Genomic DNA, 23364 nt, shown 5'->3' on the forward strand with positions numbered 1-23364 from the left:
CAGTAACAACTTAAAAGACCAACTCGATTCCTAGGGTATGAGCTTTCAAAAGCCAGAGCTCCCTTCCTCTCGAAACCTCATACCCTGGAAATGTGGTTGGTCTTTAAGGTGCTACTGGGCTCGAATTTTGTTCTTTTTCCTATTGACTCTCCTCCCCCAACCATTTTTCCAGTCCAGTCTACACATGCAATACAATTAAGCCGCAGAATCTCAGAGCAAAGAACAGACTGTTCCACTGCCAGCCGCAGGTGGGAGGGATCTCATTTTTAGTTCTCTTTTGGCATTGGGGGGAAAAAATCTGCAAATCAGAAAACTGCCACAGCAAGCCAAAGCTAAGTTAGAACCTCTCTCCCTGAGATATACTTGAGTTTGGAGAAAGAGGGGAGGTTTGTTTGTTTTTTTCTTGACATGGCAGGTACCATTTTGGAATTTTCTGCTCACTACCATCTAAGGTGGTACAGTCCACTCTGTCACTGGACCACAGGTTCATTCTTTCCTCTACTTGTCACCTGCCTTTCCATTTCAATGAGTGATTCCGCACACACTGGATAATGCACTTCCAATCTTCTTTATAGATCATTTGGAATGGATTTATTCGTGTGCGGGACAAAAAATCCACCTCAAACGATTGATAAAGTGCATTGAAAGTGCATTATCCAATGTGTGCGGAATCAGCCGGTGACTCCATTCCATTGACGCAGGAACCAAGACATTGCATTGAACAACGGCTGCCAGTTATGTAGAACGCCCTAGAAAGATCAAGGAGGCTGGGCCATGTGGGCAAAACGCACACGGCTTCAACCGCTGCCTTGACCAGGAAAGAGAGGAACCAGCACGCACCTCTGTGTCTGGCCGGAGGGATCGCAGGTAACTCTTCAGATCTCCCCGGGTCATGAGTTCCATGATGACCAACGTGGGCTGTCCTTGAGAGACGACTCCAAGAAGCCGCACCTGATGAGAGAGAGGTTTAGGATTACGGACCTTGGTACGCATGAGATTTTTGTTCTCAACGAGTGCACCGTGTGAGATTGCACTGCGCTTGTGGTGGCAACACCTCATTGGAAAACATAGTGCACATGGGCTGAGAAAGGAAGTGCAATTGGATCATTTGCTGGAAAGTAAATCCCAATGAATTGTACCAGGTCGATACCACGTATGTGTGGGGTGTAGCATCGTGATCTCCACCAGCCCTGGACTCACTTTCGCTCCAGGGAGGGAAGGGGCCAGAAACCATCCCTGTGCAATCTCCCCGCTTTCGAATCTATACCTCTATTTCTTACAAGTTGTGCCTGTCGTTGCAATCGAGCCCTTTGCTCCAGCAGCAGCTCCTTGAAACGCTGCTTTGTGTCCCAGTGGCCTCCCCCCCCCCCCCCGCTTTGGCAAAACCAGCTGCAAGTAATGGGGAATGAACGGAGTTTGATGGGAGTAAGCTCGCCGAACTCATTGGGATTCGCTTCCGAGTAAAGACAAATACATTTTATTCTTTAATCCCGCTTTTCATCCCCCCAAAACTGGCCACCAAGGCACCTCAGAGATCAAAATACAAACTATCAATTAAAATAATGTTCCTGTGGGAAGGAATTCTCAGCTGCTTGCTTCTGCAAACCCTCCCTTCTGAAGGCTTTATTGTAGCCAGTTGCAAGTCGGGAGGGAGGGAGGGCAGCGCTCAGATGCAGCCAGATCCCCATACAGTGGAGGCTGCCTGGATCCTCTCCTGCCTTCTGTCAGAGAGCTTCATCAATGACAGCTGGAAGCGGATGGAAGGGGGAGAATAATTTTCTAGCTAAGACACCGGCTGCTTTTAGTTACCAAAGCATACCTCTAATCAATAGTCAAACATAGCTGGGAAAAGATTTCATTCGATGGTCAGGTACAACCACCGCAGCAATATCAGAGATAACTCAGCAAGCCCTGCCCCCAGCAAGAAGCCCAATACAAAATATATGAGTTAATAATAATACTTCCTTACAGCCACATCCACTAGAATGGAAGGTCATACACTAGTGTGGCCAACTATAGAACGACCCACATGCCCATCAGGAAATTCATGGGATTCTCTCTCACACACACACAAAAAATCTAGGCAATCAAGATCTGAGTTTAGTTAAATAAAGAAAGAATCTGGGATTCCTGAAACCTGAGTCAGATTCTCTGATCTGGATTAGAGAACCCCAGGTTTAACTAGCCATTATACCTATGGCCAATGATGCTTGGGGGTTTATGGGTGGCTGCCTGTGGCAGTGAGCAATTTAAAGGGCTCTTTGGAGCTCAGGTTGGGGGGAGAAGCTGCTCTCCGCTCTAGCAGCCTTGAGCTGTTCTCCTACAGCAGCGGAGTGGAGCTCAGCAGCTACATGCAGGCCCTCTTGCCGCAGCAGCGAGCAGTTTATAGTCAGATCCAATCCAGGGGTCAACCTGGGGAATCAGCGAATCTGTATTATGACAAACTGGCATAAATCTGGCTTTAAAAGTCGGTTCCCAAAGCTGGATTGCACACCTCTATGGCACCAGTCTGCTTATTTATCTCGACAATTCGGGCAATGTTTCTAACAATACTCTGGTATTCAGCTCAAAAAAGTTCTTCTCAACCTGAGCATGAAAACCTCATCTGCAACAAGATTACTGTGCACTTGTTTCAATGGGGGTGGGTGGGAGAATGGCAGTTGGGAAGGAACACGATGGCGTGGGAAGGAATGTTGGCTATTTATTTACTTTGGCTATTTATTTACTTTGTTTATACCCCAATGGGGAACCCAGTGTGGCTTACGTCGACTTTCTTTCTGTCATTTTAACCTCACAACAACCCTGTGAGGTAGGTCGGTCTACCCAGCTTCATTCTGCTCGGAAGTGACCATATAGGGTCGCCCGCTAAGAACAGTCTTCCCCCAGCATCTGAAAGCTTCAGTCCTTTAAGTGGAGACGCCGCCACTTGAACCTGCCATCTTATACGTGCAAAGCACTCGCCACCTCACTGACCCTTTCCCGCCTCTTCTTTTCAGACAAGCAAAAGTTGCTTTTCTCCAGAGAGCTTTCGAACACCAATATATATGGTATATCTTATTGGGGTGGGTGTTTTCTGTCACTGCCTGTGTATTTTTCTTCCATTGTAATCAGCTTTAGGAGCTTTTCAGAGGCAGAAACGTCAAGATACACATTTTTAACAAACACGTCGTTGAAAAAACCTTGTCTTGTCCATCTATTATTACTGGAGACTTTGCATTTTTTAGTGCTGAATTCACTATATTCTGACTTTAATGAAAGGTGACATGCGCTCTTTGCCAAGGTCTGTTTGAGAACCCCACTTGGGATACTCCAGAAAGAAAAGAAAAAAAGCTTCATGCCCCAGTCTTGTATCTCCTGGTCCTCCTAATAAGATGACATCCTGAAGTCAGGAGCTGGGATTTAGTTTCCAGCGCAACCTGCGATCTTCCAGCATTGCTCTCAGGTCCCTCCAAGGCAAGCTTTTAATTGGTTCAGAAACTTACCACGTGGTGACAATTAAACTCCTTCATCACAGAGGCCTCGTTCAGAAACTCTATCCGTTCTCGCATGCTCGCAGACTCGTTGACAGTCTTGATGGCCACTCTTGTTTCCAGCTCATCCTTAACCACACCTTTCGCTATTCCTTCATACACCATCCCGAAGGAGCCCTGCCCCAGCTCTCGGCACATGGTGATCTTCTCCCGGGGCACTTCCCACTCATCTGGTACATAAACTGCAAAAAACAAAAATCACAAAGAACCCATTTCATCCGTAAGTTCAAAGCAAAGCCTCAATACTGACTCATAATTTTGTCTTCCATCACGAAACAGGAGTCCAGTGGCCCTTTAAGGACTAACAACATTTACTCCAGCAGGAGCTTTCGTGAGTCAGAGTTCACGTCTTCAGAAACTATGAAGAAGGAATCTTTTTCCACATTGGGAAGGAAGGAATGGGGGCAGAAAGAGGCCTGGTGTGAATCCCATCACAAATCTTTGAGACATTTAAAAATTTATATTCCACTCGTCTCCCCCAATGGGGACTCAGAGTAGCTTACCACGTTGTTCCCCTCCCTCCTCCAATATATCCAAACTCCACTATGAAGTGGGTTAGGCTGAGAGGGAATGGCTGGGCCGAGGCCTAAGGGCTGCTGTGGGCGCCAGGCTCGAGCAAAGGGAAATAAGCCGCGGAAGGCACGGTTGATCCTGTTGGAATTATAGGAAGGAAAAATGGGAAGAGGTCTTTCCCGTGTCCTTTGGTTTGGCACCTTTGGAGAAAAGGAACAGAGAACATCCCCCTACCCCTCAGACAGGGTCTCATCTCCCTTTAATTTATTTGCTGGAAATAGTTCACTCTGAAGAAGCAACTGGAGGAAGAAGTTTTATCAGGGGAAGCACTAACAGGAGAAAGTGGCCCTAGTTTCTATGGCAGCCGGTTGGCCACTGTGTGAGATGGGATGCTGGATTAGATGGACCACTGTTCTGATCCAGCAGGGTTCTTCTTATGTTCTTAACTTCCAAAAAAATAAAACAGCTGCAGAAATGTTTTCTTCCTTCCTGCCTGCTCATCAGTTAAAAGAGAAGTCCGTGTTTATAGCAGGTCAAGGAAAGCTACGCCAGATGCCACCTGCTAGTTCGGCCCAAGCTACTGCTACCCCTATTCCAAGCCACTGCTGTTGCCAGGTTGTCAATTTGTTTGGCTTCAGGGTGTCTGAAGCTACAGGACTCACTCACCGTCTGAAGCGCTGAAATACTCAGGGTTCACAGAGGCATACAGGACTCCATTTCCAAGCCTGTCACTGTTCCTATTAAGATACAAGGAGGAATTTCCTTACTTTGACACCCAGCTCAAAACAAGAGAGAGAGAGAGAAAGATCACAACATTTCACGTCTATTTTGGTGTTCCCGCTTGGAGCTGTTTCATGACCTGCTTTAGAAAACACACACCAACAGCAGCATTTGACAGGTGGAGGTGTGAAGAAGCAGCTGTTTACTTCCTGCCTATATCTATGTCCAAATGACTCATTCTTTAAACTGCATGTTCTCCGAATCAATTCCAGAACAGTAGCAGAGTCAGCCTGCTGCGGCAGCAAGGAGGGAAGGAGAAGAGGAACTTGGTTTGCCCCCAATTGTTTTTCTTAGGTGGTCTGAAATTTGATTCTCAATTTGGCTTGTCTTCATTTTGCCCAGGACCCCAATTGGCTTTCTGTTGTAGCTGTCAGCAGGGCTTTTTTTCTGGGAAAAGAGGTGGTGGAACTCAGGGGGTTGCCCTCGGAGAAAACGGTCACATGGCTGGTGGCCCCGCCCCCTGATCTCCAGACAGAGGGGAGTTTAGATTGCCCTCCATGCCGCTCAGTGGCGCAGAGGGCAATCTAAACTGCCCTCTGTCTGGAGATCAGGGGGTGGGGCCACCAGCCATGTGACCATTTTCAAGAGGCTTCAGAACTCTGTTCCACCGCGTTCCAGCTGAAAAAAAGCCCTGGTTGTCAGAAAAAGAGAATGAACAAATGAAAGAATGAAACGAAGGAAAATTTTTCCCAACACCTGCTAGCTGGAGAAGCCAGGGGATGGAACTCCAGATTCTCTGCTTGAAAAGCAGTTGTTCTTTTAAAGGGAGCTTTCAAGTTCACCCAGTCAATAAACCATGGTATGGATTTAAGGGACAAACAGAGGGAAATGGCTGCTGATGGCACAGCTGATAGGTGGAACGTTTATGAAACTTCCCTCCAACATTCAGGCCTGTAAGTATATCACACCCTGAAAATCAAGAAATGTCAACAAAATTAATACCACGAAATGTGCGTATTGAGGTAGCCCCTCCAGCCTAAGGACCTTCCCTCTACCTTAAGTGGCTCTTCCTCCAATGGAACAGCCACTTAACAGATGGCGGAAGGCTCTTTAGATGGAAGGAGAAAAGTCACGTATGACTATTTTAATAAAGAAAGAAACAATCTTTGTGCAGTGGAACAGTAGCACAGGGGGTAAACCCCCCATTGTCATTATGTTAAAGGGGATCTTTAGTCACAAGCAGCAGCATTAAAATAGCCATTACATTTTGGGAAACTCATGTTGAAAGGAACTCAGCCAAGGCCCAGCAGTAAGATACTTCTGAGACACACTAGCAGAGTTATGAACTATCTTCCCACAATGCAACTAACTGATGGAGCAAATACAAAAGACTTAATATTACATTTAATAGCAGCAACAAGGCTAATTGTTTGGGGAACTCCGGGAAGCTCTCAGCTAAAGGAAAAAAGCTGGGAAGGAGACTATGTGATAAAACAAAGTGACCTTGCCGATATCATAGAAAGGGGTGGGGGAAGATGACGCTATCCCTTTCCAGCTTGGAGATACCAGCAGACACATCCACGCATGGACGGATACAGCGCTATAGTTGCGATACTGCAACCATCTGCAACGGGACTGGCCCATTCACACTGGAAAACCCAGTTGCAAAGGAGAGCTGTGGAGCAACGAGCGTGCAATGTCCATCCACGTGCGGAGGCAGCCAGTTGACAGAAAAACTCATTTAATACAACATGGCTCCTTGAGGGTCTACATGGCTTTCCTTTATTGTAACTTTAGGGAGGGAAATAGACGCTTAAGACGCTCCCCTCTGGATCATACCAGCTTTAAGCGCAAACGTGCAAGTTCAACCCCAAATCAGCTCTGCCACGGGCCGGGCCTCACCTCTTTTTGTTGCAGACATACAGCATGATCAGCAGGCCTCCGACAATCAGCAAGACGGCGATGGGAAGAACAATAATAAGATGCAGGAAATTTCCATAGTCTGCCGCTGTAGCCATTAAAATAAAACAGACAAAAGAAATATGATGATGATTGTTGTTGTTAATAACATTGTTGTGATTATTGTTCTTGAGTGCCCCTAGTGTGCATATACAAGAAGGCCTGTTCCAGCCTCAAGAACCATTCCATCCAAAATTGGAGACAAGGAACAAAAGGAGAAGAAAGAGAGATGGGAATCAACAGGGGAGGAACCTACATTGATTTGCGATATCTATCAATCTATACATATAGAAAAGGAGAGAAAGGAAAACTTGTACCCCGTCTGTCCAAACCATTAATCGCTCGGAAGACTTACAGTGCCATTCTAAGCAGAGTTCCATGGACTTAGAAGCTCGTTACTCTGCTTCGATCTCTACTGCTAGAGGAGCAACTATCACTGCATCAGAGGCCCCAGAGTAGGTCACAGACACAGCCATTTCCCTTTGGGTCTCCAGCATCTGGTCACCACTAAGACAGCCCTGACCACAGGTTGCGTGTGTTTTGTTCCACGTGAAATGGCCCAATAAGCAACAACAGACCCCTTGTCATCTGCACAGAACCCTACTTACAAAACTTCCCCACAAGAATTTTTTTTAAAAACCCTTACGCTTAGGCTTGACATAGAAAGAGATGGGTTCAGTCCAGGATCCATTCCCAGAAAGAGAAGTGGCTTGGACTCTAACAGAATAATTTCCAGGACTTAGATGCATCAATTTGGCTCCCGCAAGCTTCTTATAGTCTTGCCTGGAAATACATTCCCCTTTCTCCTGTGGAAGGAGGAGACAGAGAGATGATTAAGTCTTGTGTATGCAAGGCACCGGAACGAAAATGATGTTTTGGCTAAGGTACTTTCAGAGAGTGTAACAGTGCCCCGAACTTCTGCCCTCAACTGTAAGACCTATGAGTTCGCAGTTGGGTTTTCCAACATGGTGCGATCTGCCCAAAGCAAAGAGGCAGTCCTGGCTCTCCACCATCTCAATGGAACAGGAGGGGCCTCACATGAACCCAGGAGGTATTGCCTTTAGGCCTGCATAGCACCCGTTCGCAATGTATGCCTCTATCGTAAGAGGATGTGTGGCTTTCAACTTCATAACGTTCTGCGATGGGCCCCAACACCTGAGAGCTGCCCTTGAGTAGCAGCACACGCTCCCCGTTCTGAAAATTCCAGAAGACCCTGCCCAGTCAATCAGCTGCAGAACCCCCTACAACAGAAGGCAACAGCTGCACGCAGAGCAGCGAGACGCCCCCCAAGCCCTCTTTACCTCTCCACCGACTGGCCCGTATTTGATTTCATACATCAGGACCAACCCATTAGGGCTCGGCGGTTCTGGCCACTTCAAGTAAATCGTGTTTTCGTCCTTCACTTCCCACGTGACTGGTCCTGGAATGTCATCCGCGCCGGCTGTGAAAACATGAAGTTGATGCAATTCATAGCAACCAGAGTATAGGACAGCTGCTAGATCAAGCAGATTTTCATTGACATCACCAAAGCAAACACACAAACAAACCACATTTCCAAAAATGTCTGTTCTTTAACAGAGGTTCTCCAATGAGGTGCAAACCTTCTCAGGTCCCACCAATAAGACCCGCTGAATCAGACCCTTGGTCTATCATCAAGGCCAGTATTGTTTGCTCTGACTGGCAGCTGCTATCCAGAGTCTCAGGCAGAGGTCTTTCATATCACCTTAACACACGAAGCTGCCTTACACTGAATCAGACCATCCATCCTTTGGGGTCAGTATTGTCTACTCTGTTTGGCAGCTGCTCCAGAGTCTCAGGCCTTTCACATCACCAATTGTCTGTTCCATTTAACTGCTGGGGACTGAGCCTGGGACCTTCTAAGCACTGAGCAGATAGTCTACCACTAAGCCATAGCCCCTCCCCAGCCTCCAGGCTGCTAGAGGCAAGGCTTAGGAACAGATTTCCCTACAAAATCTGCAAGCTTGAGGTCTACGTGTTTGGACTGGCCTTGGGAGTTTGGCCAAAGCTGAGAGTGGTCACAGCTCTATCTCCCACCGCACACTGGTGTTTGTGGGTCCTGTCTTATGACATGCTACGCTTCTCTTGTTTTCTAAAAACTTCCCAGAGTGCAGAATTAAATCTTGGCTGATCTGCAGACCACAGCCCCAAATCCACACTCAGGAGAAGGGAAGAGTACCCGTGTTGGGAACCGCTTACAGGGCTTTGGAACAGCAGCAGTTTCAGGTATGATTCCCCACCATCCTAGCCAGCACCCTGTTTGGGAGAATGGTGCGCGGCTTATTAGCACAGTTGCCTATGGTGAGCATCTGCAAACCCCTGGAGACGACAGCCCAGGTCTCAGGCAGTTCACAGCGTTCTTTCTACCTTCTAGAAATTCTCTCAAGTATTTCTTTACATATCACTTTTCAGCAAAAATGTCTTCCAAGCGATTGACATTTAAGAAAAAGATTAGTATTAAAACATCATCAAAATGTTCTATTTATCTTTTCAACAGTCCAATGACCCAACAGTCTTGGACAGAACCACTTTTACAAAGATCACCCTCGATTGTCCTCCTGGCATAGAAGCCACTGCTGCAGAAAATTTAGCAACAGCCAAAGTAATAATACCGCGGTAAATTATCAGCTAGCAGGTAAGCCGTAGTAATAAGGATAACCTCCGAAGCTATCACTGGCTGCATCCACAGATCTCTCAGAGGGATGGTCAGTGCACAAAGAGAGCATGATATAAGGTTTCAATCATCCCAGACCTACATGCACATAATCTATCCAAGTAGGGCAGTCCTCAGAATTCACCCACCGGGACAGCAGAGGGGAACGCATTTAGCCTGGCCAGAAAGAAAGCCCTCTGATAGTTGGGGACAGTTTGTTGGTGAAAATAAGATGGGAAAGAGCAATACCAGATAAAAGCAATACCAATACCAATAAAAGCAATACCAAAAGCAATAAAAGCAATACCAATACCAATAAAAGCAATACCGAAACAAGCTCTGCCAAAAGGCGACTGATCATCATTTTAAAAAATGAAAAGACATACAAGAGGCAATAACTACACTTCATGAACAGGGCAGCACCCAGGCATGATGGGAAAATGTCTGGCTGCTGCTTTCTCTGATCTGGATGGTCTTGGTACTGGTAATAAAACTCAGAAGTATTGCTTTGCCAGCCAAATTATTTGTGAATTTTTCATTTGCTCTATGACACTTTAACCACAGGATTTGTACAGCTGCGTTGAACGCAAATAAGAACAGGATACTTTTTTAAAAATGGGGGGGGGGGTTTGGAAAGTTAGCTATGGGGCTGTACCTTCGGGCATGGTTCTTGCTGAGACAAAATTTGCAGCGCTGCAGCCCAGTGTCAAAGCTTCATGATTGCAGCTGTGGATGTCGATGCGGTAGACCGTAAATGGCAGCAAGTTGGAGATGACGGTCCGTTCTCGGCCTTCCACTCTGCTTTCAAAGAAGGGGTACTCGATATTACCTTCTTCCACCTCTGATGTGTTGGCAAAGTGTTCTGGGACTGTTGTGTTCTTGCTACTGGTGGCCAGAGTTGTGTTTGCCGCTCTGAACAAGTCCCTTCGCTTCCGGTCGTGCCTGGACGAAAGAAATTGCAGGTCAGTGACTCACAAGCCCAATAAAGAGACATTGTAGAAGAGAAGAAACAGAAAGCAGGCAGCTACATCAACTAGCGATACCAATGTTCTAAATTGGGGGGAGGATGAAACTTTCAGACAGGCTTAGCGAAGCAACAAACTCAGGAATATACAGATGATTCTCTTCAGGTGCTTGCAAGAAATGGAGGTCAGGTATGTTGAAATATCGGGCAGTTAGAACTAGGTTAGCTATTTGATATGATGCCTGGCTTTAAAAAAAACGTAGTCTTTGCTGCTTTAACAATATTGTGAAGACAGGAAGACTCTGGCAGAAAGCTGAAAATTCAACACCATCTACTGAGGGTTGTGTTGACACCCAAATTATTTCCCTCCTGCTTGCAGGAAACTAATTGGGGCGGGGGGGGGGGAGATGACAGACGGACTTATGAACATAGCAAGTTGCTTTGATATGCCCCACAGATACGCCTCATCCAGGTCATAATCTCATATTTTCCTGAGATCCAGGGTTCTTAAAGAGCCACTTTAACTACTCGAGGTAGTTCCAAGCTGCACCTCTCAACAGCTACGGATCTTTACCGCATTGAAAAAAACACACACCAATTAGAAAGGCAAGCTGAATAGAGGAGGAGGAAATAAACAGAGGTAGACAAGAATCACATTAGCAAATTGCTCTCACTTAAATGTTTTTGCTGCAAACTGCCAAATGCAGAAAGGGAGGATTGGGCTAATCGGTCGTTATCCTAGGTCACACTGCCTACAAGGGATATGGTTGCTTTCCCTAACATAAAACAGATAGAAAACCTCAACCTACCTAAAGCTCATTTCCAAGTTTTAAAGAATTGGATAAAGCACCTGAGAAAAAGCCCTGCAGGATCAGTCCAGTGGTCCATCTAGTCTAGCATCTTGTTTCACACAGTGGCCAGCCAGTTGTCCTGGACAGCCAAAAAACAGTGCATAGGGGCAGTGGCCTTCACCAGATGTTGCCTCCTGGCACCCATATTCAGAGTTAAGACTGCCTATGTATATGAAAGTTCCCTTTAGTCACCATGGCTAGTAGCCATTGATGGATGGACCTCTCCCTCCATCAGTCAGTCAAATCCTGCTTTTAAAGATGTCCCCTCCCAGTAATGGATGGATGGGATCAGTGAAATTAAGAATGTTTCTAGCAGCAACCAGCCATCACCAGGATAGCTCAGCAGAGCCTGATCTCGTCAGATCTTGGAAGCTAAGCAGGGTCAGCCTGGGTTAGTAATTGGATGGGAGACCTCCAGCCAAGACTAGAGTTGCAGAGGCAGGCCATGGCAAACCACCTCTGTTAGTCTCTTGCCTTGAAAACCCCACCAGGGGGGGGGGGTCGCCATACGTCCACTATGACTTGAGGGCACCATTTCATCCATTCTTGCAGCAACTGGTTGAGTAGATCTAGTGTTAATGACCAGGTGGGTTAGGCAGGCATCTCTGATGGCCACTGGCCAAGCAGCTCTGCCAATGGAGAGATAAAGAGCTAGGAAGGAGGGACTGACTGTGTGAATGGTCCCAGAAGAATGGAAGGAAGACAAGCGAGGAAAGGGTGAAGGGAAAAGGAAAACTGGAGGAGAAAACTAGGGAAGAAGAAGAAGACAGATGAGCAGGCGATGTTCTAAAACGCCAACCATGTTAGGTAAGCTATGATTGACCTTGGGTTTTGATAAAAGGAAGGAAATGCATTCACAGGCTTCTTTAAAATCATATTTCATGCAGCAGTACAATTCTAGCACATGGTTCTACTCTCCAGCTCAGAAGGCTAAAAACCAAATAAATGACTTCCGTTAACAAGCAAAGCATTTTTCAAAAGCCAGGTAAATTACCCAGTGAGTCACTTAATCACTTAATGGCCTGTTCAGAGGAGAGAAAACATGCAAAAATCCACTGGTCGCTTAATCCAAGAGCCTCTTGCAGATGAGAATTTTTTTATTTTTCAATTAGCCATTGAAGCTGGAAAGAAACCTTGACAAGAAGGTCCCCCTCAAGAGTACTTCTTTATTATTTACTTCATTTGTACTCCATTTTTCTTTCTAATAAGGACTCAAATTGACTTACATCAATCTCCTCTCTCCATTTTATCCTCACAACAACCTGGTAAGGTAAGGTTAGATTGAGTACGTGTGACAGATCCCAGGTCACCCAGTGAGCTTCCCTAGCAGGTTAGGGAATCGAGCCTGGTATTCCCAGATCCCAGTCCAACACTCCAACCACTTCACCACACTACTTAGGAAGAGCAAAAAGAACCACAGGAAGTGCTTCGTGCTGGCGGTGCTCCTATGTACTATCTGTTGCTTTAAGTATCACCCTACTGGGTAGTTCTATAGTGTCTAATATCAGTCCTAGAATTGCTTATGTTCTGTTTCAGCATTTCTTCCACTCTGTATTGGATTTTTGCTAATGTTTTGTCTTTGTAAACTTGCATTTATATACTTTGTGGCATTGTTTATTGAAATGTCCTTGATATTGACTGTACTAATCTCACACTACGTAATTCGCCTTGAGTCTCAGTGAGAAAGGTGAGCTATAAATGAAGTTGTTGTTATTGTTGTTGTTATTAACAACAGCAGCAGCAACAACAACATGAAGTAACCCTGGAAAGACACTGATATGCTTGGGGGCACACTTTCAAACTAAAAAAAATGAAACCCAAGGTGGTTGCAGAAACATGCCAGTAAGGGACCGCCTCACCTTAGCAAAACATTTTTGCTAATGTTTTGTCTTTGTAAACTTGCATTTATATACTTTGTATCATTGTTTATTGAAATGTTCTTGATATTGACAGTACTAATCTCACACTACGTAATTCGCCTTGAGTCTCAGTGAGAAAGGTGAACTATAAATGAAGTTGCTGTTATTGTTATTAACAACAACAACATGAAGTAAACCTGGAAAGACACTGATATGCTTGGGGGCACACTTTCAAACTAAAAAAAAGGAATGAAACCTAAAGTGGTTGCAGACACATGCCCGTAAGGGACCGCCTCACCTGGGCAGAAAGATGGCATTATGGAGGTAGTTCTCAAAGACTTTGCGGTATTCTGCCTCCTCCTTCTCCGCTTGCTTTTCCGCCTCTGTCCTAGGACATTTACAGCAATGTGCTTTCTCCCCCTCGGATCCCTCTGGCCTGGTTGGCTCAGTGGCTTCCTCCATATTGATCGTCCCATCCGAATGTTTCCGAATGGGGACTTTACCTTTAGAAGGACAGGACGGATAGAACAAAATTTGGAAAGAGGTACAGACAATGAAACAGCACCAGAAGAGCCACAGGACAAGAACTCACCACAACTGCCACCATCAGGAAAGGGGGGGGGAATGCGGGCAAAGCACAGCACTCAGTGCCGTTTCCCCAGAAGCAAACGGTTATCCAGGCCACTCCAGGCTCCCACAGCTTTAAAAGGAAGCGACTGAACCTTTAAGCTAAGACAGCAATGGGGTAGAACCTCAAGACTCAGTGGCAACAAGGACAAAGGAGCAGGAGGGCTCATTACTATTTCTCCAACACACACACACACACACACACACACACACACACACACACACACACACACACACGCACACACACACACACACACACACACACACACACACACATCCTTGATGCTTGAGACAACCCGCATGCGAGACATGTACTTTCAATTTCTCCTCCTTGAAAACCTGTTTGTGTAAACCCTTATCCCATAACGGCTCAAGACCTAAGCAACACACACAGTCTAATAAGGAGGTAGGATAGAATGTACCACTTCAGAGTTGGAGCGGGGGAGATATTAGCATCATCACCACAACTCAAAAACCAGCACTCCAGATGGAGCACTGGGCTGGAAGTTTGTACAGTTTACTTTTTAACTTGAAAAATTGTTGGTTTTGAAAACATGCACACATGCTAATGTGGAGATGGCTCCCCCCACCCACAGCTTGAAAGGGTGCAACCCAGTCTTCAGCTTTTTCTGCCTCTGTACGGAAGCCAGGCCTGGATGACAAACCATTGCAAGGGCCAAGCAACTTGTGCTACCAACAACAACATTATTTGATTTATATACTGCCCTTCAGGACAACTTAACACCCACTCAGAGCAGTTTACAAAGTATGTTGTTATTATCCCCACAACAACAAACACCCTGTGAGTTGGGTGGGGCTGAGAGAGCTCTGAAAGAGCTGTGACTGACCCAAGGTCACCCAGCTGGCTTCACGTGGAAGAGTGGGGAATCAAACCCTGTTTTCCAGAGTCCCGTGCTCTTATCCACTCCACCAAACCGGCTCTCAGTTTGCACACACAGAGAAGCCTTTTCCCCCCTCTTCCCCAACTGCTGCTTTTGTCTTACCGTTAGCACAATAGTTGTGCTCATAAAGGTAGCTGTCTTGGGGCTGTTGTTGCCATCGAACAATATAGTAAGACAGGTTGCCGTTGGGGTAAGTAGGAGGTTTCCACTTCACAATCAGCTCCGAGGAGGAATTGGACATTGAGCCAACGTCAAGAGGAAAGGATGGCACTGGGTAGTGGAGAGGAAAAGGTACAGCAGAAAGGAAAGCACAAGATCAAAATCTTTATATTTTGTAAGCCGACTTGGGCTCCCCCCCCAGGATAAAAAGACAAATAAATAAGCCTTCTCATCTCCCATCTGGCCCAATAGGGACATCAAATCCTCCCCACTCAAATAAACACACATCAAGAGGTCAGAAGAAACTGGGAGTACCGAACTGGATTCACATACGGAGGATCTAGTGATATCTTGGAGCACACAAGTCCATCGTCAATGATGAGAAAACATAAGAGAGAACTTCGCCATCCAATGTCAACTCAACACACACCGCATTCTCAATGGAACTAATTCAACAAACGTTTCAAGTGATAAACTTACATAGGTGAGCCAGCCCAACTCTGCATGAACGCTCACCGTGTGGCACTGACCACCGGACGAACCTCAATCCTGTTCTACATAAGTAAGCAAACCAATCCTAAAACTGTATTTTTTGTTCCTTGTTTTCATCTCTATTGAATCGTATGTACACCGCATCTCTGAATCAACAGAAGCTGCATGAGATACTACAGCTTCTGGCCATCCAGGCAGAAAAACCTTTCGCCCACCTCTGTTCCAGTATAAACTGCCGAACTGCAGATTAACATTTTGTCAGTGTGCTTGTTTGCTGAGAAGCATATCCCCTTGGGACCTCCAAGGAAGCCACTGGACCTATGCCCCCACCTCAGTGACTGAGCGTGTAGCCAAGACCGACCTCAGTCCAAATATTTCGATCTACTGCCCATTTAAAAAAGCATCATCTAAAGCATCAACTTCTCCAACCTCACTAAAAAAAAAGTAAATGACACTGGGTTCAGAGCACATGGGTCAACCTCCAAGTCAATACCACCTTAGAAAGGCACAAAACCTTACATCTTTTGCACCCAAGGCAGCCGTGGTATTTTTTTTACCTGCAGCTTTGGTTCGGATGTAGACAATGTCACTCTTTGCTCCGTCATCATTATAGTTCTCCATCATGGTCAGCGTGACAGCCTTGACGTAAATGGCATACTGAGTCCACGGTTTAAGTGCCTGCAGCAAGACGCCAGGATTTTCACCTTTGCCAGGGGGCAGATCAATGTCTACCATGTTCCAGCTGTTGGACCCACAAGCGTCTTGCCCATCATATTCTGTCACATTCTTGAAGGGTCTGAAACGAGGAAACCAGAGGCCACACGTTTTTCTGCCTTGTACCTAAGTAGCTCTTAAATTTTTTAAAGTGGAGAGGTCACATACGGGCTTTTGCCCAATGAAACGACATCATAAAACTTTGATTTATATAGATGGGTAAAACAGAGAATCCTAGTCCATGTACACAGTTTGCATGTTATTCCCAAGTTCTGCTAAAAAAAAAATTCATTACACAGAGCATTGGCTGTTATTGAAAGGCAGTTGTCGCCTGCTTTTTTCCCTTACCAACTGCTATTTTGAAAGCAAAAATGTATTTTCGAAGGCTTTCACGGCCGGAGAACGATGGTTGTTGTGGGTTTTCCGGGCTGTATTGCCGTGGTCTTGGCATTGTAGTTCCTGACGTTCCGCCAGCAGCTGTGGCTGGCATCTTCAGAGGTGTAGCACCAAAAGACAGAGATCTCTCAGTGTCACAGTGTCACTGAGAGATCTCTGTCTTTTGGTGCTACAGCTCTGAAGCTGCCAGCCACAGCTGCTGGCGAAACGTCAGGAACTACAATGCCAAGACCACAGCAATACAGCCCGGAAAACCCACAACAACCAAAAAGGTATTTATTTTATTTTACTTCATTTATACTCTGCCTTTCTCACCAATGGGGACCCGAAGCTGCTTACATCGTTCTCCTCCCCTCCATTTTATCCTCATAACGACCCTGGGAGGTACGCTAGGCTGGGAGCGTGCTACTCACCTGAAGTCACTCCATGAATTTCCATAGCAGAGTGGGGTTTCAAAACCTGGCCCTGCAGGTTCCTGTTCTGATACTATAATCCCTACACCAGATTGTACTTTCTCTAGGAACAATCATGCGCAACTAGAAGACTCAGGGCCAAGCTACAAGTGATGAACGACACACTTGAACGGCAAGTGAACAGACTCACGTGTATTCCTTCCTCCACTACGTGATCAAGTGGCGCACAAGTGAACAGGGAGGAATACACGTGAGTCTGTTCACTTGCCGTTCAAGCGTCATTCATCACTTGTAGCTTGGCTCTAAGGTTCGAGTCCAGTAGCACCTTAAAGGCCAACAAGATATAGCAAGGTATAAGCTTTCAGGCATCAAGCTTCCTTCATGCAACTAGACGCTCACAGCCCAGGACAAATCAAAGTACAAAATTCAGCTGATTTTCATGTCGCTTGGTTGGCGCTCTTCCCTTTGGTACAAGAATGGAATTAACTGCCAAGATGTGTTGGACATCTCAGGGTGCACACTTGCCACCTAGTATTCTCCTACAACTCCAGTGGCTCCCCAGATTGTCACCTGTCCTTCCCACACACAGATCTTACACCCCCCCTGTCCCTGATGGGAGCTTTTTACTCCACAAATACTTTTTCTTCCTCCTTTCCTCATCACACCAATGTCTCCAGCCGTACCCCATCCATAATATCAGAGCTGCGAAGCTGGTAGCCCACTGAACTCTTCAATGAATCAAACACAAAAAAGGGTTTTGGACCTCCTCCTCATCCTTCAGTAAGCTTCACAAGCAAGACCGTTTTCAGAAAGTGCCCGTGGCAGAAAAATGAGGTTTCCCTTTAGCTGTCCACTATACTGCTCCCCCCTGAATTCAGGTGCTTTGTGTAATGAGTGCAAATATGCATGCAGGAAAATAATAGGCTTTAATGAGTGCGTAACAAAGGTCATTTGGGCAACACAGGGGCGTCATTAGACCAGCTGGTTCATCATCTCTCCTATTCAAATAGTCCATTTCCATGAAGTCAACAGGGCTTCCCCCTTCCCAACACAGGCCGTTTAGAAACCAACAAGTCTGAAGCCTGCACACAGATCCCCAAGGATTGTCCAAGCATATTTAAGAAGCAATAGTGACTCTAAAGCCTATTGAGGCAGCAGCTACAAGCCACATGCGACACAAAACATATTCAAGGAGATTCGCTCCCCCACCCCGCCAACAGACTAACATAGACTTCAACTCCCCGGCCCCCCAAACTCTTGTTGTTTTCTCCTGGAGGAAAAAAGGAAACTCTGGGGAGGGGGCTTCATAATTCCTAGAAATTTTACATTTCTAGTTGAAAACCAAAGCCACCATAGAAAAAGCAGAAGAACAAATACCGAAAGTGCCAAAAGAGAACAACCACAGGACCGGAGAGAAAAGAAACAGGACTCTGGAGTAATGTGATGACCCTTAACACACACACACAAGTACACTCAAACGAGAGTGCAAGCATGAAATACACATTTTAAAAACCAATGCTGATTTCTCCACACCCACTACCCCTCTGCATACCCCACCCTATTCAATCACACCTGCTATTGTCATTCACTGGCTATTGTTATTCAGCATCGGAAATCAGTCCTCTCTCCAAGATATAAGAACAGATGGACTCACATTCTAGCTTCACCTGAAGAAGTGAGATGTGACTCACGAAAGCTCATACCCTACCACAAATTTTGTTAGTCTTATAGGTGCTACTGGACTCTTGCTCTTTTCTACTTTAAAAACCCTGTTTTGTATGAGTGGAAATCCCATTGGTCTTTTCCCTTCCCTTGCTGTTTGCTAATAAGTTATAGATAAAAACTTTAAGAGGCCCTTTCTACTCAATCAGGGGCCAGCTTCACCCCAATAACCCACCCCAATAGCCCAGCTTCACCCCAATAATCCCAATAACCCACCTCAATAACCTCTCACCACCAATGATATCAGCAAGAATTTCTGGACATGCATACTCACGCCTCTTTGTAATAAACGGTGAAACTAATCAGATCTCTGTAGTCTTTGGGGCGATACAGCTCCCATGTGAGCATGATCCGATTCTTCATGGTGGTATTTGAAAGAAAATTCAAAACACGGCTTTTGCCTGAAAAACAAACAAAAGAACCCTCTCAGCGTGTTAACGCTGATTCGTGTATTGGACGATTCGTGTGATTCGGGTATTGGACAGGATTGCCTGGAAGGAAAACGGGGAGGGGGGGGGGCACCGGCAGAGTTTTGCCTACATTTGACTGGCACTCAGAAATATGACAGGATTGTGATATTTTCAGTTTGGAAGGCATTTCTCCTATGGTGGCTAAGGACCTGGGTGGCCCTGCTGGATCAGGCCAGTGGTCTATCTAGTCCTGGTTCCTGTTTCACACAGAAGCCAACCAGTTGCCTTGAAGGGCCAACAAACAGGGTACAGAGGCCTTGGAATGAAGAGGTTTGTGGCCTCTAAATATGGAGATGCCCCTTAGTCACCAGAGGCCTAGAAGCCACTGACAGGCCTCTCTTCCATAATTCTACCCTAAGTATGATTCAAACTGGGCCCGGGCCTATAGTTAGGCCCCTCTGCTTGAGTCTACTCATCAGCTGTCCTGAGTTTAAGTGAGGAAAACCAACATGTGAAAGAGCTCTTTAATGTTCATCCAAATTACCAAAAAGTTACTCAGCCAATTCCACAGCAAATAAATGCAGCTTACAGTTAGATACGCCTCAAAAAAAAAAAAAGCATTGCAGAGGGTAAATTGGTCCTTCCCATTTTCAAATCCTCAAAAGCCATCCAAGTTGAAACAAAAACCAAAGGCCTTTTGGCTTCTTTTTATAAAAGAAATCTCAGTTCTTGGACCGAGCATCAAGAATGCCAAATCAACAAAGAAACGGTTTAATCTGTTGTTGATTTTGTTTCTTTATTTAAAAAAAACTCACACGCACTGTGAAAATAAGGAGCATTTATGCCCACTCACATGCTGGCAAACACACACTGCCAGTATTTCTAAGCCCATTTAGCTTATTTGAAGAGTGTGGGGCAGGGAAAGCAAAGTCAAAAAGCTGTGTGTGTGTGTCTCTGTGTGTAGTTTTTAAGAAGCAAGCAATGCCTGGCATGGGATTTGGTGGTGACAGCTGCAAGGTTCAAAAAAACCAGCAGGGCACTGAATGGGAACACATGCTACTCTTTACACAAGGGCATACAGCATTAGAGTTTGCACACTGTGCGGAAAAGAGTGCCCCTGCTCTGTAACTCTGCTCGCATCTGAGTAAGCAGAGGGTGCCACATTTTAAAAAGATGCTTTGACTTTATGTGTTGCCACCGATTTTGGAGCAGAACTGGAGGGGGAAGAACAGAGAGACAGCGTGATGGACTGAGTGTGAGACCACGATCTGGGAGACCCAAATTCAAACCTCCACTCTGCCAGGGAAGCTTGCTGGGTGGCTAGGCCAGTCGTGCTCATGTTCTCTCTGTCTCTCTCTCTCTGTCTCAGCCTAATGTACCTTGCAAGGTAGTTGTGGGGATAAGATAGAAGAGGAGACAATGTTGTAAGCTGCTCTTGGGAAGAAAAAGCAGGAAGTAAGTAGCTAAAACAAAATGAATAAAAATATATGCGTATCAGTCAGGGACGTGTCTGCTTCCCAAACTCTGTAAACCACAAAGAACCCAGGTGTCAGCGACTAAACAGAAAACCTTAATTTTTAAAAAATCCAGGCAGAGGATGGTGGTTTGATTAACATAGCATATGTGGGCATGTTGTAATAATATAGATTAAAGCACATTATACTAATCAATACTAAGCTAATACATAGTAATGGCTTGTATTCTGGGTGAACTTTTAAACTTTTCATGAACTGTCTATGCATTTTTTTAGTGTTAGGTAACTAAAACAGGTGCGCTTTCATCTTTTGACAGCTAATTAAAAATAGTGGACTCCATCTAGATTAATGTTTCTTTATCAGAGACTGGACCAATAGTGATCTAGTATCTTAACTCTTCCTGTCATTTCTCACTGATTTATGGCTTTGTTTTGCAAGTTAGATATAACGTCATTTTTTGGCTAATTAGAAGGTTATACAATAGAAATTAGGAATATTCATTGAAGCATTAAACCAATCATAGTTTGCTTATGCTATTATGTGAAAAGATCTTAGCTATTTGCATATGATAACCTATAAAACATACTAATCTAGATAATGAGTTAGAGTTCTGATTGGAAGAGATCTCATGAAGATGAGGTGAGATTCTTAATCTTTGCAATGTGGGCTATGAAAATCTTAATGCATTTCCTAAGAACTTTGATTATTTTTAAACTTAAGAGTTAGGAAATGTTAACAAATTTAATTCTGATTGCCTTTCTGTGTTCTATTTTTGTAGGACTTATATTAATAATCATATATATTTTTAACTACTTGCTTCATTAAAAAATAGAGTGTATTTTCAATAAAAGAAATAAACTCTAACAAGTGTCTGAGTACTTTGATTAGAAGCGGCAAAGCAACAAAGAACTTTTTTACAAATAAATGTACCGATAAGCAAACGGTTCAAAGAACAATTTTGCTTGACAGGTCTTGAACTAATTGCTGAACACTATCCAAAAGAAAAGATAAATCTTTCCTTTGGAGTAGTGGAAGCTTAGTTAAGACCAGGGCTTTTTTTCTGGGAAACGAGGTGGTGGAACTCAGTGGGTTGCCCTCGGAGAAAATGGTCACATGGCTGGTGGCCCCGCCCCCTGATCTCCAGACAGAGGGGAGTTGAGATTGCCCTCCGTGCCGCTGACCATGTGACCATTTTCAAGAGGTTCTGGAACTCCATTCCCCCGCGTTCCCCCTGAAAAAAAGCCCTGGTTAAGACACAGGCAAGAGAGCCTGTTACAGGCAGACAGGCAAAGATGGTTGTGGGCTAAACATTTTGCGAGGGACCCGTTGCAGCGGAGGAACTCAGAAGAAGGAAATCAGGACTGAGCCTCACCTGGTGATACCTTTATTTATGATGCCATAAACTTGCATAGTTTTCTACAGAGTTTAATCTGACATGTGGACACATGAATCACTGCTCTCCCTCTCACCCCCACCAACATAAACCCTCAACTCATCAAGGGCTCCCAACTTCTTACATCCATTTTATTGCCCTATTAAAATGCACAATTTATTCTGATTCGTCCTGGCAAAAATTAGCATCGTTATCTAAAGATTATTCCGCGTGGATTTAAACACCTTCGTTGAACTTCTTACGTACAGGAGGCTCTCTCCCCATTGTTCCTCGTATTTATATCGTCCGTGCTTTGCCGACCTTTGGTTCCCGTCACCACCTCCATCTGCTGAATCTCAGAAATGCAAAGTCTGGGATTAAAAGCGAAGTACATTTTCCCCTCCCTAATAGTCAGGTTGTGACTGTTCCAATCCCACAGCTGCTGCAGATTTTGGTTGTCCAACACATAAAATGAGTAATTCCTGAAGACAGAGAGAGAAAGAATGTTGCGAAGCAAAGTTAGTGTGAACCAACACTTGCACACTTTTCCCAGCGCCTGTCATTTGCACTTCTGTTGCCCCACCTCCAAATTAATGCAGTTCGCCCAGGATGAACGCTGGACACCTTTTTACTCCTACTGAAAACTTACTACAAAGATCACTAACCCGTGCAGAGAACTATTTTCACATAAAGTTAAAACTGGAGATGGATGGGTCACATACATCACAGCTCTCTGTCAGGACATAAATAAGCCTAAACTCCAGTTGGATGCTACTCTTCCCATCAGCGCTTGTAAATTCCAATGCAAACCTCTATGTTTACTGTTCCTTTACAACGAACCCCCCCCCCCCAGTTTACTGCTCAGTATAGGAGACACCATTTATTTATTTAATCCATTTACACACACACCGTTTCTTCCCAGTGGAGAACCAAGGCTGCTTACATCATAATCCTCTCCTCCACTTTATCCCCACAACGACCCTGTGAGGTAGGTTAGGCTGAGCACATACAACTGGCCCAAGGTCACCCAACAAGCTCCCACAGCTGAGTGGAAATCTGAATCTAGTCCTCCCAGATCTTAGTCTAGTTCTCTAACAGATATACCACACCAGCTCTTGGTTTTGCTTCTGAAGCATCTATAGCTGACCAGTTATCCGAGGCAGAAAAGTGGTCTAATGGGCTTTAGCTTGATCCAGAAAACAGTATTCTAATATTCCTACAAGTATTGTCGAAGGCTTTCACGGCCGGAGAACGATGGTTGTTGTGGGTTTTCCGGGCTGTATTGCCGTGGTCTATCTGCCGTGGTCTATCTGCCGTGGAACTACAATGCCAAGACCATGGCAATACAGCCCGGAAAACCCACAACAACAATTCCTACAAGTGTCTAATAAATAGACCCCCACCTGATCACCTGTGGCAAACAAAGCATTGCCTCCAGGCAATCAAGCAGCGATGTCAATTAATGTTGCATTCCCCTACCTTTTCACACATAAGCGCCTAGCTTAGAAACATATGGCCAAACGTGTCTTTATTTATAACATGTATTAGCTGCCTTTCAACCTTGCAGGAATTCAAGGAGGCTTATAAGATAAATAAAATAATAAAATGAATAAAA

General features: G+C 45.1%; 1 protein-coding gene across 1 annotated transcript in view; it reads right to left on the minus strand.

Annotated features, from left to right (window-relative positions):
• The window catches only part of IGF1R (insulin like growth factor 1 receptor), a 192476-nt gene that overhangs the window by 22150 nt on the left and 146962 nt on the right, over positions 1-23364 (minus strand). Inside the window, exons 6-17 of the mRNA XM_055002168.1 lie at positions 22017-22231; positions 18767-18893; positions 15805-16043; positions 14699-14866; positions 13366-13570; positions 10049-10335; positions 8024-8163; positions 7369-7528; positions 6666-6771; positions 4710-4780; positions 3483-3712; positions 841-951 (exon numbers count right to left, since the gene is read on the minus strand). Coding sequence (XP_054858143.1) covers positions 841-951; positions 3483-3712; positions 4710-4780; positions 6666-6771; positions 7369-7528; positions 8024-8163; positions 10049-10335; positions 13366-13570; positions 14699-14866; positions 15805-16043; positions 18767-18893; positions 22017-22231 — 2059 coding nt within the window. The remainder of the gene's footprint in view (positions 1-840; positions 952-3482; positions 3713-4709; positions 4781-6665; positions 6772-7368; positions 7529-8023; positions 8164-10048; positions 10336-13365; positions 13571-14698; positions 14867-15804; positions 16044-18766; positions 18894-22016; positions 22232-23364) is intronic.

This window comes from Eublepharis macularius, chromosome 18 (assembly GCF_028583425.1).
Source record: "Eublepharis macularius isolate TG4126 chromosome 18, MPM_Emac_v1.0, whole genome shotgun sequence".
NCBI lineage: Eukaryota > Metazoa > Chordata > Lepidosauria > Squamata > Eublepharidae > Eublepharis > Eublepharis macularius.